Source organism: Oryzias latipes, chromosome 3 (assembly GCF_053564925.1).
Source record: "Oryzias latipes strain Hd-rR chromosome 3, Olatipes_Hd-rR_3.1".
Taxonomy (NCBI): Eukaryota; Metazoa; Chordata; class Actinopteri; order Beloniformes; family Adrianichthyidae; genus Oryzias; species Oryzias latipes.
In genome coordinates, this window is record NC_136239.1 from 21,474,577 (window position 1) to 21,491,639 (window position 17,063).

The 17,063-nt window shown below is 37.6% G+C and overlaps 1 protein-coding gene across 2 annotated transcripts; it reads right to left on the bottom strand.

Moving 5' to 3' along the window:
- Nucleotides 1–6,842: 6,842 nt before the first annotated feature.
- Nucleotides 6,843–14,420, bottom strand: dhodh (dihydroorotate dehydrogenase). 2 transcript variants are annotated; one of them, XM_023953422.2, is made up of 10 exons: nucleotides 14,292–14,386; nucleotides 14,178–14,212; nucleotides 13,521–13,733; nucleotides 13,234–13,433; nucleotides 11,622–11,704; nucleotides 11,137–11,324; nucleotides 8,762–8,875; nucleotides 7,726–7,879; nucleotides 7,490–7,649; nucleotides 6,843–7,384 (listed from the first exon to the last, which is right to left on the bottom strand). In XM_023953422.2, exons 3-10 carry the CDS (start codon nucleotides 13,629–13,631, stop codon nucleotides 7,315–7,317), a joined length of 1,080 nt encoding a protein of 359 aa, XP_023809190.1. In that variant the 5' UTR covers nucleotides 13,632–13,733; nucleotides 14,178–14,212; nucleotides 14,292–14,386; the 3' UTR covers nucleotides 6,843–7,314. The 2 variants fall into 2 exon arrangements, with proteins under 2 accessions (XP_023809190.1, XP_004067096.1); XM_004067048.5 differs by lacking the exon at nucleotides 14,178–14,212 and having other exon boundaries at nucleotides 14,292–14,420.
- Nucleotides 14,421–17,063: the final 2,643 nt, after the last annotated feature.

A 17,063-nucleotide genomic window follows, 5' to 3' on the forward strand; every position in this document is an offset into this window, starting at 1 on the left:
TCTGAGTGACTTTGAAGTTCCATTTCAGAGTTCCCTTTGAAACTTAGTGTTAGAGTCATAATGCTATATTTAAGGGTGGTCATTAAAAAAAGCATTATGTATTCAGCACAGCCCTCATTTTACCTTGAAATAAATCATTTAAAAATGGAGCTGCTCGAGTGATGGAGGTCAAGAAAGAGCAAAGAGAAGAAGATTCTGACTGACAAAGGATAGAAGCTTTTCTACATAAAAATGATACAGTAAAATTAACTTTTGCAAAGTTTAATATGTATAATTATATGTATTTGAAGAACTTTCTCCATCAGTTACTTTTGTGGGGATAAAAACAAGGTATTAGAAATAAGAAAGCAAACAATAAATAAATATACTAACAGGACAAAAGTATTTTGAATATCAAGTTCAGCATTTAGGAATGACGTTTAATGATCAAGCACATGTTGGTAGTCAGCATGCAGTTGATGTACAACAGGGATCTTAGACTCTCAAGGCAGAAACTTCAAACTTTATTTGTATAGCGCTTTTCATTCAGGTTGAAAACGCAACGCGCTTCACATAAAAGCAAATAAAATGGTCAGAAAAAATGAAAATTATTTAAAATAAAAAAACACAGGACACAGAAAAGCCAGGCTGTTGATTACCTGGATCAGGTATGTTTAGCCAATAAAGAGCTCAAATGGCAGGTTAGTAAATATATGTAGGATACTGACCCTCGAAGCCCGGAGTTTAAGACCTTTAATGAAAAGAGACACATTGACTATAAGGTGAGGAAAGGACATTTTGTCAAGAACCTTAACGGACACTCTGGTAATAAAAGGCCAAAAGGTTGTGGCGGCAGAGTGACACTTTAGTTTTGACAGTATCTGTGAAAAAAAACACAATATCTGTTTATTCTATGAGAAGGAATCAGTAGTGCATTTTTTTCAGTTTATGTAATTATTTTTATTCTGTGTGACGTACTTAAAAAAACAGCAGGAATAACTTATTTGCAAGTAAACAAAAACAGCGCAGATGGTCATTTGTTAGTCAGAAAAATTTAAATGTTTGGGATTGGTGTGCCTGATGCTAATGCCTTCAACCATTACTGCTAGTAATCAGAAGAAATGACGAGTAAAAAGACTTAAGTGGCTTTGAGGGCTTACAACAAAACCCTTTAAAGGAAAATTTTAATTCAGTTTCAGTTGTTCTTTAATGTCCTTTGAGAACTAGAAGTAACTTGGCTTGATAAAGAGATTTCCTTCCACTGCATGCTTTCTAAGTCAAGCACACTTTGTGCTCCTGTTGTTACATCACAAAACAAGCGCACAAAGCATGCACAATGTTGCTGCTGGCAAGAGTCACTGCAGATGATAGGTCAGAGAAGTTTAGAGCTACAGCAAGGTTATGTATTGTTGTTTATAGTATTTATTTTTTATCCTCTCTCGTTTTTCCTCTCCTAATGAATTTTTAATTGTCTCTCGAAGCTCTTAGGGCAAAAGATATGTGTCAGAGATAATAAAGCACAGTGACCACCTGTGGCTGGTGTCTGTTTTTGGCTCAACCAGCAAAGGGCAAAGGCATGGATGGCTAAGAGGGGTGGCAGGAGGGGTTGCACTTAGGAACAAAAGCAACTTGGTACTTGCTATTAGCCAATTAGAATCACATAGTTTTTTTTTTTTTTACTGTTATGATAAATTAAACTATGTAATGTTATATGCAATGATAAATAACAGTACCTTGTGCAAAAAACGAATAAAAAAGTTGTATACAATGGTCCCTCGCTATATCATGGCTCACCCATTGACTGTATATGAGCACTGAACTTAGTGACTCCCTTCTCCCTCACATTCCAAACAGGAAGTACCCACTGGAAGCTAAAACCCTTTAGACTTCTATTGAGAAATAACCAGCTATTACTTATTCATTCTATTTGTTGGAATAACTGTTCTTGGGCTACCTTTTTTTTTTACATATTCTTGCTAATCATAATTTTTTATCATGAAAGTTTGTCTGTAGTGCAAGTTATTTAAGTTATAAACTGGACAACCAGATGCCTCAATAAAAGTATGTGGTCTCGGATTGAACATTTCAAACATCTGACAGATTTTGTGTGGCCCGCTTTCAAGTGGTAGGGGTGTGGCCTTCCGACAAGCTCAATCCTAGTTGATGAGAGTGGTTGCCATAGAAACGTTGGCTCAGACCAATCACTGCTACCAACATCATCTGGTTGCAACATGGTTGCGTCCCTATTGCAAAAATATGACGACTGACTTGACTTTTGTTCAATGGAGCTAGAAGTAAGCCGTTTTCTATGGATGATTTCATTCTCATTCCATCCAGTTCTCATATGCAGTCCATGGGTTCACCTTTCACTGTCTCGCTGTTACTCGCTTTTTTGACGTTTTGCATGCCGTTTATCTCGTTTTTTTAACAGCACATTGTGTTCTATGTCCTGATTGGCTGTTGACTTTATCAATTGTTTCTGCTGTGTCTCTTTTACAGAATGTGTCCAGTTTGACAAATCCACGTAAATTTTGAATCGTGATCCAACTCTATAATACTGGACTTGTTTTTCTTTCAAAGTTTGAATTTTAAGGGTTTAAACAAGAGAGAAAAGAAAAAAATAATTTTTTTAATAGATTTATGAATAAATATGTCACTTTGGCATCATCTTGTATGGCTGTTTTGTTTTTCATTAAAAAACCATTGCAATCTGTCAACTAGTTTTCCGCCTAATTAAAGTTTGATGACATAGTATATAAAACAATTTCCATTGAGAGTCTAAAGTAAATAATGACTTCATCTTCATCATAATCCATCCTCGTTTTCTAGTCCCTCACGTTGAAGATATGTCAGCTAAATTATTCACTCATAATCACAGAGCGGCCCCCATTATGCCACCTGCCCAGCAGACCGAGCCACAGTCGGGTAAACAGACTGCTGGCCACGTGTCAGGTCTACCTGGAGCCGGTGCTGACGTTGTTCCCTATAAATACACATATCCGCAAAGTTCATCTTAAGTTTCCACAATAAAGCCACTATTGCACTTAGCTTGAGTGTTTCTATCACCGGTCTGTCCTCGAGCTGAGAGGTTCCTGCTTTCATATTTATGGCAGGGGTTTCACTGCGTTTGAAGGTGATGTGATAGTAAAACATCTACATAATGTTCTGACACTAATGACTCTTTCAGCAAGGAGGCACCTATCTCCTTGGAATTTTTCTTTGTGCATGACAAAAACATGTTTGGCTTGGCTTTATTTTGAAAAAATATGTTGCAGTGTTAACCATAGTATCAAGGATGATTATTTAAATGCTTGTTTATTCCTCTCACCCTTTTTGTTTCATGCTGTGTCAGGCTGATGAGAGCTGAAGTCCCATATGGCTTTACTGCATGACCAAGACAGAGCTGCTCACTTTATTGCAAGTTATGTAAAGCCCTAAAACTAACTCTGGGACAATGATATAAATAGAAGCTGGAAAATTGCAATATTTAAGAGAGATCTCCACATTCTCCTGGGCTTCTTGTCTTCATAACAACCTCTATTATATTGAACAAAACAGGCGCCATGACTACAATTGTAATTGATGGAAAATATATTTCCTACTGAATATTCACTTTCGCTCAGCTTTAATTGGCACCACGGAAATTCTGAGCATGCAAAACCATAGTTTAATAAAGACATTGTGTTTCCATGCATTTAAAGACTCAAAATAAATACGATGGGAGATGGATTTTTGGAAATATATATATTTTTTCATAACTATTTTGTACATATTTAGATTAGATTTAACTTTATTGACACTGCACATGTGGGTAGAAGGCAGCAAAGTACAGTTAGGATCCAACCAGAAGTGTGCAGTTCAAGTCATATGTTCTGTTAAAAAAAAGAGGATTTTGGAAGTATAACAGTAAGCATAAATATGAGTATATGATAGTATACAGAAGAAGATAAATATGATTTGTGCAATTGAATATACTGGTGCAATAAAGAAAGTGTTGCGTACCATGAATTATTTAAAAATGCAAACAGTATAGACAGAGTGGTGCAAATAAGCACTAGAAGGAGGCTAAATACTGGAAATGTATTGTATACCATGAAAAGAATAAAATGTAACAATATACAGAGTGCAATGACCTAGAAATATACAATAAGATTAATCTATACCATAATACATAATTGGCAGTTGTACGGCTGAGTTTTAGGGCCACCAAAAAAAAAAGTTGTTTTACGAGATTTAAAGTCTGAATTTTAAGTCATAAAGTGGTAGTTTAACAGTTTGGACTTTTTTCTCGTAAATTTATAACTTTAAAGTCGTAATTAAAAAAATAATTTTGGTTTGTAAACTGGCGCTAAAACTCTCTTAAAATTGTAAGTTGTACTCAGAAAGGATTACTTACTGAAAAAGCTATTCACACCAATACTGTTAGGTAAGTGTTAAGTCAGTTTGTGTGTGTGAAAGTTTTCAGTCATCGTGTGTGGAGACAAAGTTCAGCAAAGAAGGATCTAAAGGATTTTTAGAAACTACATCTAAAACAGTGACCTTTTTTTTTTTCGGTCATTAGAAAATCCTAAACTAAATGACTGTTAATCATAATGGACAAGTCAACGCATGAAACGTTGTAATTGTTTATGTGGGATCAAACCCAAAAAAATAAAATAAAAAATCAATTTTTCTGCTCAGGTGACTTTTACGAGAAACTAATAAAAACAGGTGAACTTGTGGTTTTTTAAAAAGCACAGACAACTGAGTGAAAGCTTCCTCTTTCAGAATGTTGTTTTACATCAATTCAATCTCCATCACTTCTCTCTATAGACCAGAGAAGCTCTTAAACTAGGAGTTAAAAGATCAAGCTGTGTCTGTCTCTTTTTGTCTTCGCTTTGTGCACAACCATCCATCAGCAGTAATCAATCTGGGCATGGGGGTGTGTGGTTTGTGACCCCGCCTGCCACAGTCACACCTGTGACTTTGAGAAGCTCCAGGCATCGCACGCCTTCATAACAGCCATGTGCAGATGGACACCAGTCTGTACATGTCAGTCACGCGACGCTGCAGCTCTCGATCAGACACGATCAGATCAAGACACTCACAGGCCTGAAGGGGAGCTTTTTTGCTAAAACCCTAGTTGTTATTCTTGATTTAGGCAAAGGAACAACATTCCTGTTTTCTACAATGCCGATAAGCTTGGGAGTCGAGGGAACACTTCGCTCTCTTTTGCATGGCGTTCAGTCATGCATGAAAGATGAGGCTGTCGTGACGTCAGATTTGGATTTAGATTTCATCTTAAGCAGGCATCGCTCCAAACAGTCAGTCATTTCCAGAGATTCCTGCAGAATTCGGTTTAAATAAAGGAATCAATAAGTTAGCCATTTGATTTGACTTTTTCTCGAGTCGCACAGCCGCACTAAACAAACAAAAAATCTATAAAAAGTCCAAGAAGTTCCCAATTTTATTTCTTTTAAGGTTCAGGGCAGAAAAAATTTGCGAGGAAAAGTTGGATTTTTAAAAAAATGGAAATTGTTTTTGTCTTTTAAACCTGTGTGAAAATAATTTAATCTAAACTTAACCTACTTGATTCTTCAATTTAGTTTAAAATAGTAAGAATTTCAAAGTAAAGACAGATGAATTCATGCAAAGAGAACGTGTGATGGATTTAGAAAGTAGCAGCATCGTACAGACTTATCTAAGGCTGACCCTCCTCTCTGGTTACTCAGTGCATTTACTATATTTATTTGAAAGTATTCATTATTTATACTACATGGACTGACATACATGCAGAGGAACAGGAAGGTTTAGGGGGTTGATTTGTAAAAAAAATCTTTACCTGTGTAAATGTTACCTGTTTTTTCAAAAAAGAGCTTGATGTTGAGGTTCACCACCTGTGCTAACAACACAAAAAAAACTTTGTGGATTTGATGAATACTTGGCTGATTTGTTCCCTTTTCCTTCCAACTGTTTTTTTAAAGAGGACATTCGGTTCAGAAGTGATGTCTGTAAAATGAACCAAAGATTAAAACAAGGCTAATTTACATTCTCCCAGATGTGAGAATGTTAAATAATTCATAGGAGTAGACTTGTATCTGAGCCATTTTAAAACATTAAGGACTTTCTCAATAATTCATTTTGATGCAAAGGGATGAATTTAATAAATGTTTGGATTAAAGACACGACTCTTGGCTGGAGGTTTATGCCTTTCCTCTTTACTGACATACAATCAGTGAGTTTAAAGTTGTAAGAGTTTTTGTTTTCACAATATCTTTTTAAAGTTTAGAAAATTTGATAAAAGTACTGATAGGAAACTTGAAAAAAAAACAAAAAAAAACATCAACTTTGTTCAGCATTTATGATTTTTTTGTGCCATGTTTAGTCCCCAATCTCCATCTCAACATCAAAACTTTACATTAGGGTACTTTATATGCGACACAAACAACGCCAAACATCCGAATAACATTTAGGAAAGCTCCTCAGAGCCCCAAATTAAGCAAAGATTTTAGTAACATTATGCTATGCCTTTTCTCTGGCTCTGAGCTATTTCAGTCACCAAGAAGTTCAGAAAGTTTAGCTTGTCTGGAAGGCTTTGCTGTTGTGAAACCGCATATGGCGTTAAAGCCAGTCTGGACTTTGCCTCGGGAGCGGAACATGAAGGCGCCCTGCAGCTCACAGCTGATCCTCACAGAACCGCTGCCTTCACTGCACCAGCTAATAATCACTGCCTATGAGAAAACCTTCTTATGCCTCAATAAGAGATTAAAACCACCAAAGGAGGTGATTAAACTGGGGAGGGGGGGGGGTCATGAATAACAAATTCAAATTGGAAAAATCCCAAACGTCTCACAACACCTGCACAAGAAGAAAAAGACAAAACATTTACTGCTTTGGACATTTTTTTAATCTTTCAATGTTTAGTACATTTCCAAATGTGTGTACTTTAATAGAATAAAAGAAGAAGACAGTTGCACCTAAGTCCTCCCTGCATTTAAAGTACTTTGTCACTTTAAAAACATTAGAATGACAAATCTTTGTGAAACAACCTGAATTCAGAAAAGTTATGCTACCAGTAAGAAACAAACTGCTGTTACACTGTAACAAAACATTTTAAAAAACTGAAATCAAGCTGCCGATCTCAGCTCTTTAATAATACAGATGCATCTTCATTATTCATGAAGGACTTTATATGTAAAGGCAGGACTATATAGATCTTTTTTGTGAATAAAGGACGTCAGAATGGACAAATGGGCAATGACTTTACCCCAGGATCCATTAGGAGTCGACGATGGTCTTGATGCTGTTCTGCAGAAATGGCAGTGACAGGTGTTTCAGAGCCCTGGAGTGTCGGCGTTAGCGTCTCCCATCTGCGTCCCTGTTATCGGCACCGACCGCCTCGGCTACGCAGCTGAAGCCTTGATCTCTGCACAAACACATGAAGACATCACTTCATTCATGTCTCTGGAAGAGAACGTCTTTAATGAGCCTTCTGTTGTTATTAAAAAGGGATACCTGGTGTCATACTCACTTAAGAAGGTCCTCTAATTCTCTTTTGACCTTCGTCACTACAGGCGGCCCCTGATAGGTCAAACTAGTGTAGAGCTGAATCAGAGAAGCCCCCGCTCGAATTTTATCCATGGCGTCCTGCCCACTGGCAACCCCTCCAATTCCAATTATTGGCACTTTTCCTACCAAACAATATTCATAAAATGTATTTTATTTATAAGTAATCTTCTAAAAGATGTAAACCTCTGGAAAAAATACCTTTGGTGAGTTTGTACATTTCTCTCACAGTGTTGGTGGACATTTCTTTGAGAGGCTGCCCACTTAACCCCCCAGTCTCATACTTAAGTGGGTCTTGAAGCGTCTCTGGCCTGGACACAGTTGTATTAGTCACCATTAAACCATCCACTCCCAGCTGCAGACACAAAGGGAACAGGGAAGAAAAGGCGGGAAGATAGCGGCGTGTGCTCAGGACGGTGGAGAAGACGTACATAAATGCACGTACACTTATTTTGTATAAATCCTTTGATGAGAACACAGTGGAGTCTTCAAAAAATGTTATTTATTTGGTTTCTACTCCAGCTAATAGGTCAAGTTTACAGTTTGAAAAACAAAAGTGAGAATGAATAAAATCCGGGGCACTAGATAGTCCTGCTCTTTATAGTCTGGGGAGGGAATTTGGACACAGCCAAAGTTTCTGAGAGTTCTCCTCCAGTAGAGAAAAATGCACACAGTTCTTCATTCAGCATCAAATGAATTACCACATAAACCCAGCCTAGCTGCTGTAAAAACTGTTTATCTCCATCAAGGTGACTCTAGGAAAGCACCAACAGAATATAACAAGTTTGTTGGTTCTTTCACCAAATCAGCTTAATAATCTTTAAAAGCAGTGGAGACCTGGAGAGCTCCAATTCAAGGTGTCTTAAGGACAAACCCCAAACTGTGTCTGCACTTTCAGTTTCCCTGAAGTCAGTCGAGTGCTTTCTTTAGCCGATATTTGTTTAATCAAATCAGAGCATTTTCCTTCTTGTGATTTCAGAGGTTCGGTGCGCTGATATCTTCCATCGCCCAGGAGCCATGCAGCGACCACTGACCTGCTGCATACCTGTCTGACATAAACCCTTAGACTCATGGGAAAAACATCTCAGCATCATTGTGATGACAATCACTAAATAGTCTGGGATACTTTTAAAGCCCAGGTGAAACCTGAACAAATGAAAGATCCTAAAGTCAGCTGATACAAGAAATGGTCGATTGAGCTCAATGAAATGAAAGGCAAATGAAGGCGGACCCACACCTCAGCTACCACGTCAGCAATGTCTCGCTTGTCCTGGGCTGTGAGGTCAGGAGCGATCTTCAGCAGGACGGGGGGCCTGTGTGCGTCCGGCAGGGCGTCACGCTCCTTTAACACCTGAGAAGGAAAGATGGGAGAGAAAATTCTTTTAGAACTATAGAGGGACTGGAGTACGGTGGCCCTGAAGTGCAAATCACATCAACGCTGAAACATTTTAAGGATCACTATAACAATTAAAAAGCAAAAGAAATATTAAGAAAAGAACTTTACATTTTAGAAAACAAACTAAAGAAACACCCGAAACCAAAACACAAAAGACAAAAACAACAGCAAAAGTCATTTCCAGAAAATAAAATGACATGTTAGAAAAATGAAACATAATGAGAAACCGGAAAAAGCAGGAACATCACCAAAACAATGATGGCCCAAAGTATCTACCTTTTCTGGTTTTTCGTCGTTTCCTTTTGTTTTCTGAAATGTTTTTTCGTTTCATTTTTTTACGTTTTGGTTTCTGGAATTTTGTTTTGTTTTCTAAAATGTAAAGCAGTTTTTTATTTTAATTTGTTTTGCATTTTAAATTGCCGTTGTGATCTTTAAAACGTTTTTGCGTTGAATGATTATTTGACGTGATTTGCACTTCAGGGCCACCGTACCGGAGCCAAAAAGACTGAAGCAGCATCCACCTTATGATCCAAATGACATCTTGTTTAATCTGCAAACAGACATTAAATGGTAAAAACAAAACAAAGAGTTGACTAAAGTTTGTTTAGACAGATAGCCAACCATACAGATAATTCTTTATCCAACCCAATCAGGAAAAAAATTGGTAAATTCAGTTAATTCTGGTCAACAAGAAATGCAAAAAAAAAATCTTGTCAAGCTAATACTGCTCGACAAAATGCTTGTCGAGCAGTATTAGCTTGATAAGAAATGTTGTTTTTTTAAATTAAATCAGACATAATCAATCGTGCAAGTCAAAAAGTGTATTTTATTAATGGAGCCAGAGGGTTTTCATCACCATGCTGTCTGCCAGTGGCCGGTGACACTCATTAACCCTGCCCTTGACTTTCCTTTAGCCTAAAGGCTGGAAGGGGAAAAAAGACATTGCTCCCTAAAAAGGGTGTATGAGCTACAGCTGCACACGCTACAGATAGAACAGAACAGATTGAGTCATTTTAACGTTATCACTGAGTGTACAAACATATAAATGTAAACATTTATAACACAAAAATGGTGCTACTTGATTACAAGGAAGAAAATCTGCAGATAAATGCAGGAAGGCAGGATTGACTCTGCAAAGCTGTCCTCACATCATAAAGTTGTTTTAATTGTTGTTTATCTCAGGAACATGTCATTCCCTCCATCGCTGGTAAACAGACACCCTAGTTACCAATAAAGCTGCTTTTTCCTTTTAGTTTTTTAGCTTTTAAAGAGGGAGGGTCATAAACCCAACAGCCTCGCCTTCACATTTCTCATGCGCCCTGCTTTCTGTTTTTGTGGTGAGCAAATGCAATTTCTTGCAGCTCTAACCTTCAGAACTGAGCTTTTTTTTGTTCAAAATAAATACTATAAATGATTTAAGGCTCTGTGCATCTGAATGCTTTGAACCTTCAGGCTCAAACAACCCAAAACTTGCAGGTTTTCCCTTTTGTCTATAAGTTTCAAACTGATGAATCTGCGGTTTATTGTCAGGTTTTTCTTCAGTTTGGACAGCTGTGCTGAAATGCACACAGGAGTGCTGACATTACAGTTTAAATAGAAAAACCTGAGCTCTCACAGGCACCTCTGTGGTTTGGTGGCATTTTTGTTCAGGTGCTGTTGCAACTTTCTTCTGGTTATTAGGACGATGGGATAACCCTTAGCATTGATCAGCAAATTCTATTTGCCAAAACTCTGTTCCTTGCTTCCTAGAGACAACAGAAACAATAGAAAACTGTTTTTCAAACATAACTTTTCTGTTTAAATATTAAACACAGTTGGAAAGTTTCTATTAATCCATGACGAGAAGTTAAAAAGTAGGAGCTTAAGGCTAAAAACGACCAACTTCTCAGATGCAGACTTTTGAGGGAGATTTGTTTGCAGGCGTTGAATTAATCAATTAAAGAAAATAAGGATGTGGATTAATCTGACTTTTTCATCTTGATCTTAAGAAGAATTTGTGATGTTTTATATCAGCTTCAGAATTTGTGCCCACCTTTCATATTTTTAGGTTTACTATGGAACAATATAGAGCCACTTTTTACTTTGGAAGGTTCCAAACTCTTTGGAGGTATAGCTCCATCCCTTCACTGTCGCAGAGCTTTAGAGGGAAAGCAGCTGAGTAAAATAATGGGTTTATGGACAGCAGCATCCCTCCAAGGACATTAGGAAAGTCTTACTGTGCATAAGAGCTGCCGAAGCTCAGCCTTGCCCTGTAGATCTCGGAGACCTGGCGTGTTTGGACTGCTGACGTTGACCACAAGGTAATCAGCCAGCGGGCCCAGAGCTTTAACCCCCTCTTTGTAATCTGCCGCTGCATCCTGGGAAAGCTTGTTCTTTCCTAGGTTGATGCCGAGGGGAAGGCCAGCTATAAGCATACAGAAAAATGAAGGTCCAGGCAAACAGAAACAGAGGCCGCATCATCACATCCATGACTTAACTGGGGCGGAGGCTGCTGATGTGCTAAATGAGCTGTGAGCGTGAAAACGTGAGACAAGGACAGGTCAGGATCATTTCAAAGGCTAATTAGCAGAGGGTATTTTATCTGATAGTACACTAGTACTGGATGTTTAGAATAAAAAATTACATTTATTCATAACGACTTACAACAAGGCAACAGAATTAAAAACATTTTAACAACAGGAAACACTGCAAACCCACTAACTTTTAGTTAACTGCTGCTGTGTTTCTTCTCTGGCCTTCAGGCGGGTTTGAACCTCCGCCAAACCGCAGCTGTTGAATCCATACCTGGAAAACCATAAACATGACAATTCAACACCAATTAAATCCTCAAAAAGCTTCAAAAAGAAACAAAATTCCAGCAACCAAGATCATTGATATAAAAATATAAATGTTTTTAGAATTATCCCACATTACAACATCAGTAACAAACACAAATCATTTTTTTTACCAAAAATTATGTTCAAAAGAATGGCAAACTTTATTTATAAAGTCCATTTTTGCAGACTCTGGTACTGTCAACAAATAAAATTCCAAAGATAAAACAATTACTAATAGAATTAATTTAATTAATTTTTTTAACAACACAGTCCGAAGGCCGGTCGATTTGTGAAGCAGGTTTTAAACTAAGAAGCACGTTACACATTAAAATGGTTAAATTAAAAAGTTAAACAAATCAAAGTGAAAATTTCCCATAAAAGAATTAAATTAACATAAAACCCAGGGATGAGGCATTTATGTCTAATTCTCTTAATTTTCCTAAAATGTACAAAATCTAATTCATCTTAACTTTTCATTACAGGAAAAAATCTAGAAAAAGAAAAAATATGAATGAAGAAAGAATGAAGATTTGTTAGTGCTGTGCCTAACATGTTATGGCTTCTGAGGTTAAAATGTATTATAAAAAAGAAAAGAAAATATTAAATAAAGAAAGTAATTAACTCTTAAGGAACCTCATCCATTTTATTTTTTAATATTTTCAAAATAGTAAAACCAGAACCATCAAGTATTCAGATGTATTGAAGAACCCATGAAATAAGAATCAGTTAAAAGTAAATGTAATTAATTCAGATGCCATGTTCATGATTCTAGCTGTGGAAAATGTTCAGGTAAACCTCACATCAAATAATGGATTAAAACCAAAATTAGATTTAAAAACAACATACAAAAACAAATGAAATATACAATAAAAGGAAATCTACTATCTGCTAGTTGAATAAATAACCCATTATATTGAGTGGGCAGGTTATGAATTCTAAAAAGCTTAAGGGTTAACTTTGGTTAACTTTGTTAACTACCCTACCCTGACTTTGAAAAAAAATAAGTTATTCCTAGAACGGTCACAACTTCTCTTGAGGTGGTAGATGAGGCTTTAGGAAAGAAATAAGGGAAATCAGAGTCGATTAACAGACATACATTTGTGACAAACACAGTCACGGCATTTTCCTGGAAGGTATTTTCATAGATGAGGGGCTTTCATCCATCCTAGGACCAAGTCTACAGAATAAAAAGACAATCTGACTCAAGATTGCATCCGTCTGCAATCTTTTAATTCTTTAATTCTCAATTCTTTTAATAAATACAAATTCACAGTCTAGTTTGTCACAGAAGGGCAATCTGAAAAAGCGTGTTCATTGCTGAAGTAGGAATTGTTTACAGTGGCTGTACAGACCACAGCTATCAATTGTCAAGCAGCACAAAGTGCACATTTATCTGTAACTACTTCAGTTCTTAATCAAGATGAAATTGTTTCAGGAAGATGCACCAAATAAGGATTTTATTTCTGTCCCCAAAGTGCGCAGTCTTTTGAAAGGTACCTGTTTATTACTGCATTATCGGCAGGGAGCCGAAACACTCGTGGTTTCGGGTTCCCCTCCTGTGGCTTTGGAGTGACTGTCCCAACCTCAACAAAGCCGAACCCCAACTTGTAAAGAGCGTCCACAGCTTCCCCATGCTTGTCAAAGCCGGCTGCAATGCCAATAGGGTTTTTAAACTTCAGGCCAAGTGTGGTCACCTCCTATACGGGCAAATGGTCCAACTTTAACAAATAGAAATAAATATTTTTTCAATTTAACAGGAGGATAAAAAAATGTTCCAGGCTTACTAAAGCTGCAGGATCCTGGTAGCGGTTCAGAGGAACAAGGCCCATTCCCATTATCTTGACCGCAAACACGTGTGCCATTTCTGGCCCCACAATCCTCTGCAGCAGAGGCATCAGCTGGTTGGCATAGAAACGCTCATCTCCAACGGCAGTGAGGTAAGAGGCAAACAGGAGGCTTCCTGACCCGATGACCTTCACCGCATCTTTAAGGCGTCTCTGTTAATGAAGACATGACAGATGTTCGAGTGACAGAATCCACTGGAGATCTCAACAAGCGACTGTCACAGAAATGGCACTAAATGACATGTTTACCATCCAGTTGACACAAAAGGTTGTGTCGGCATTCAGTGCTTTGAGCCATGAATTGTCACTGTGTGAATGCTAGGTAGTTCTACCTGCAACACCAATGTGTTTCCTTAAAACGACACGACAGTGTAAATGAAGCAACAAAACTGACAATTAGTTATGATTGGCTTGAGCTTATCAGTTTAGTGAGAAATAATGTGTTCATCACATTATTTCATCACCACAAGAGTAACGTTTTCTTTATTTAAACATTCCAAATAGCATGTGCAGGCAAACAGCATTAAAGCGACGGGATGAGTTCAATTTAAATTAAATGTATACATAACTTTCAGGATTTTATTATGTAAAACTTACCGACCGACATTAGGTTAGCTTGGTTTGAGGCTACACTTTAGCACAGAAAACAAGAGTTATAATAACATGTATACCTCTGGAAAATCTGAAATCGTTTATTTAGTCCTGAGTTACCTTCAATTGTCCCGCCATTGACGCAGTTCTGTGTCTGGGGACATGAACGCCTCACCATGTTACTCAAAAGCAACTTCCCCATCATGTTCTCGCGATACCTCACCAACGACTCATGACCCGGAAGTGGATGCTACAAATGTGTGGTTTATTATTCTCAAATACAGTCAATGTTCATAGTGAAAACATTTTCGAAACACTATTTCACATCTTTAGCTAACATATTTCGTCTTTTTAAATTAATGTTTTCTTTTTATTTATTTTTACCAATATGCAAGACTCAGTGGTGCATTTAATGAGCACCTCAAGAAAGTTATGGATAAATGATCTGTGGGGCTTTTCTTTGTCTTATTTTTAATTTAAAATGCATCAGGATAGAAAAGAAAAATAAAAAACTTTTCAAAGGCATACCTTATCAGTTAAACTAAACAGTGAAGTGGGTGCAATATTCAAACTCTTTCCCATTTTAAATTTAGTGTGGACATAAGAAGTTAATAGCATTTGAAGAAGCTTTTTAAAAATATTAATGAAGTACATTTCTAAATATAGTTTTCCAAGTTTGCATATCTATGTATCTATCTGAGTCTTAGTTCAAATAATATTTAATTAAAAAAACATGCCTCATTTTAACTTGCAGTTTATTTTTATTCAAGACTAGTTCAAATGGGAAAAAAAAATACTAACACATGAGTGTGCTACAAAAATCTTTTTATTAAGCAAACATTTAATTCACAGTGGCTGTTGTTTAAAATTGAAATGCCATTTCAACAAGTGAAAAAAGCCCTTTAAGAAACCCCAAAGTTTTAACCACCTGAGAACCGAGGAAAAAAAGTGTCTCCCAATATTTGTTTTTGTGTGATTTCCTATCTATTCGGGCCTAAAAAAAACAACTTACAATTTTAATTTTTAAAAAAAAAATTTTTTTTAAAATTTCCCAACATGTCCACTGTAGGGGACAACAGGACGATATTTCTGTGAAAATAGAAGTCAATTAGGAAAATCAGAAAAAAGGAGCAGATTAAATCTTTAGAGTGATATTCACCCAAAAAACATTAAATTTTGTTCTAAAACAATAAAACTCTACATCACTGTATTGTCACTTGTTGGACCATCTGCCACAGAGGAAGATTGACCAGTAAATTGAGAGCTTTGCTTATTGGCTTAGCTCTCTCCTCACCACAACGGACCGAACAGCAACCACATAACTACGGACACTGCTCTTATCCCCCTGTCAATCTCACGCTCCAGTCTTCCCCCACTCATGGACAAGACCCCAATATATTTAAACTTCTCCACCTGGGGCAGGGACACTCTACCCACAGAGAGATGGCAAACTACCTTTCTTCAGTTAAGAACCATGGCCTCAGATTTAGCGGTGCTGACCCTCATCCCAGCCGCTTCACACTCTACCACAAACCACCCCAATGCACGCTGGAGGTCCCGGCTTAATGAAGCCAACAGGACAACATGATCTGCATAGAGCAGAGATGAAATCCTGTGGTCCCCAAACCAGACCCCCTACGGCACCTGCCTGTGCCCAAGAAATTCTGTCCATAAAAACTATGAACAGAACCGGTGATAAAGGGCATCCCTGCCAGAGTCCAACATGCACCGGGAACAGGTTTGACTTACTGCCGGCTATGCGAACCAAGCTCTTGCTCCGGTCATGCAGAGACCGGACAGCCCTCAGTAAGGCTCCCCGGACCCCATACTCCCACAGCATCCTCTACAGGATACGGGGGACGCGGTCGAACACCTTCTCCAAATCCACAAAACACATATGGACTGGATGAGAGAACTCCCGCAATCCCTCCAGCACCCTAGATAGGATATAGAGCTGCTCCACTGTTCTACAACCAGGACGGAAACCTAACTGTTGTTGCTGGATCTGAGGTTCGACTATAGGACGGACTCTCTTCTCCAGTACCCTGGCATAGACTTTCCCAGGGAGGCTGAGGAGTGTGATTCCACGGTAGTTGGAACACAACTAGATCAAAAACAGGTCCTCGAAAATGTTATGAATGTACTGTGAAAAGTACAGGATTGGACACCAGTATTCACAAACTTTTGGGTCATCTTGATAGGCAGGGCGCCCTGGTAGCACAGGTGTAAACGTGTTATGATGGTTGTTTAAAAAACACAAAAAAATCAAGTTAATTATAAAAACAAGTTATTTTTTCCTGAATCTCATCCTTCTCATCCTTTTCATCATCCGAAAGCTCCAAATCTGAATTTTCTCAGACTATCTGGCATTGAATCCTCTCTGCTTCACTGTTTTCTCCAAAAATCATGTGCAGCCATTAAATACATTAAAATGGTCCCGGTGTCCTCTACAGTGGACATTCATTAAATGCCTGCTGTTTTAAAACAGAAACCATGAAATTGTTTTCAGATCTAAAAATATTGTTCCTAACATGTTTATGACCAAGAATATATGTAATTATCATGGTAAAAAAAGGAATAGATACAGAATATTTGACTTGCCTTTCACCTTTCCATAAAAATTGGTAAATGGTATGGTAGCCATCTTGGTAGAGGTAAAACTTAAAGTTTCCAGCATGCAAACTCATCACATGACACATCACTGGAAAGACCAGGATGTCTTCTACAGAGTAGAGTAGGATTTTGAAAGGTATCTCTTAAAAATATAAAATATACAGGTAAACAAAATGTCCATTATAGAGGACATAAATGACTGGGCCGGGTCTCAGGAGGTTAAAACAGAATACAGTGCCAACCAAAACATGCCACAGTAGAGTATTTTTTAAAATGGTT

What these genes read in the sequence shown, in the direction of transcription:
- dhodh (XM_004067048.5), bottom strand. An exon ending in GATAATGCAGTAATAAACAG is followed by an intron (nt 11,705 to 13,233) that starts GTACCTTTCAAA and finishes ATGGTTTTCCAG; the next exon opens with GTATGGATTCAACAGCTGCG. An exon ending in GAATTAGAGGACCTTCTTAA is followed by an intron (nt 7,385 to 7,489) that starts GTGAGTATGACA and finishes GTGTTTGTGCAG; the next exon opens with AGATCAAGGCTTCAGCTGCG.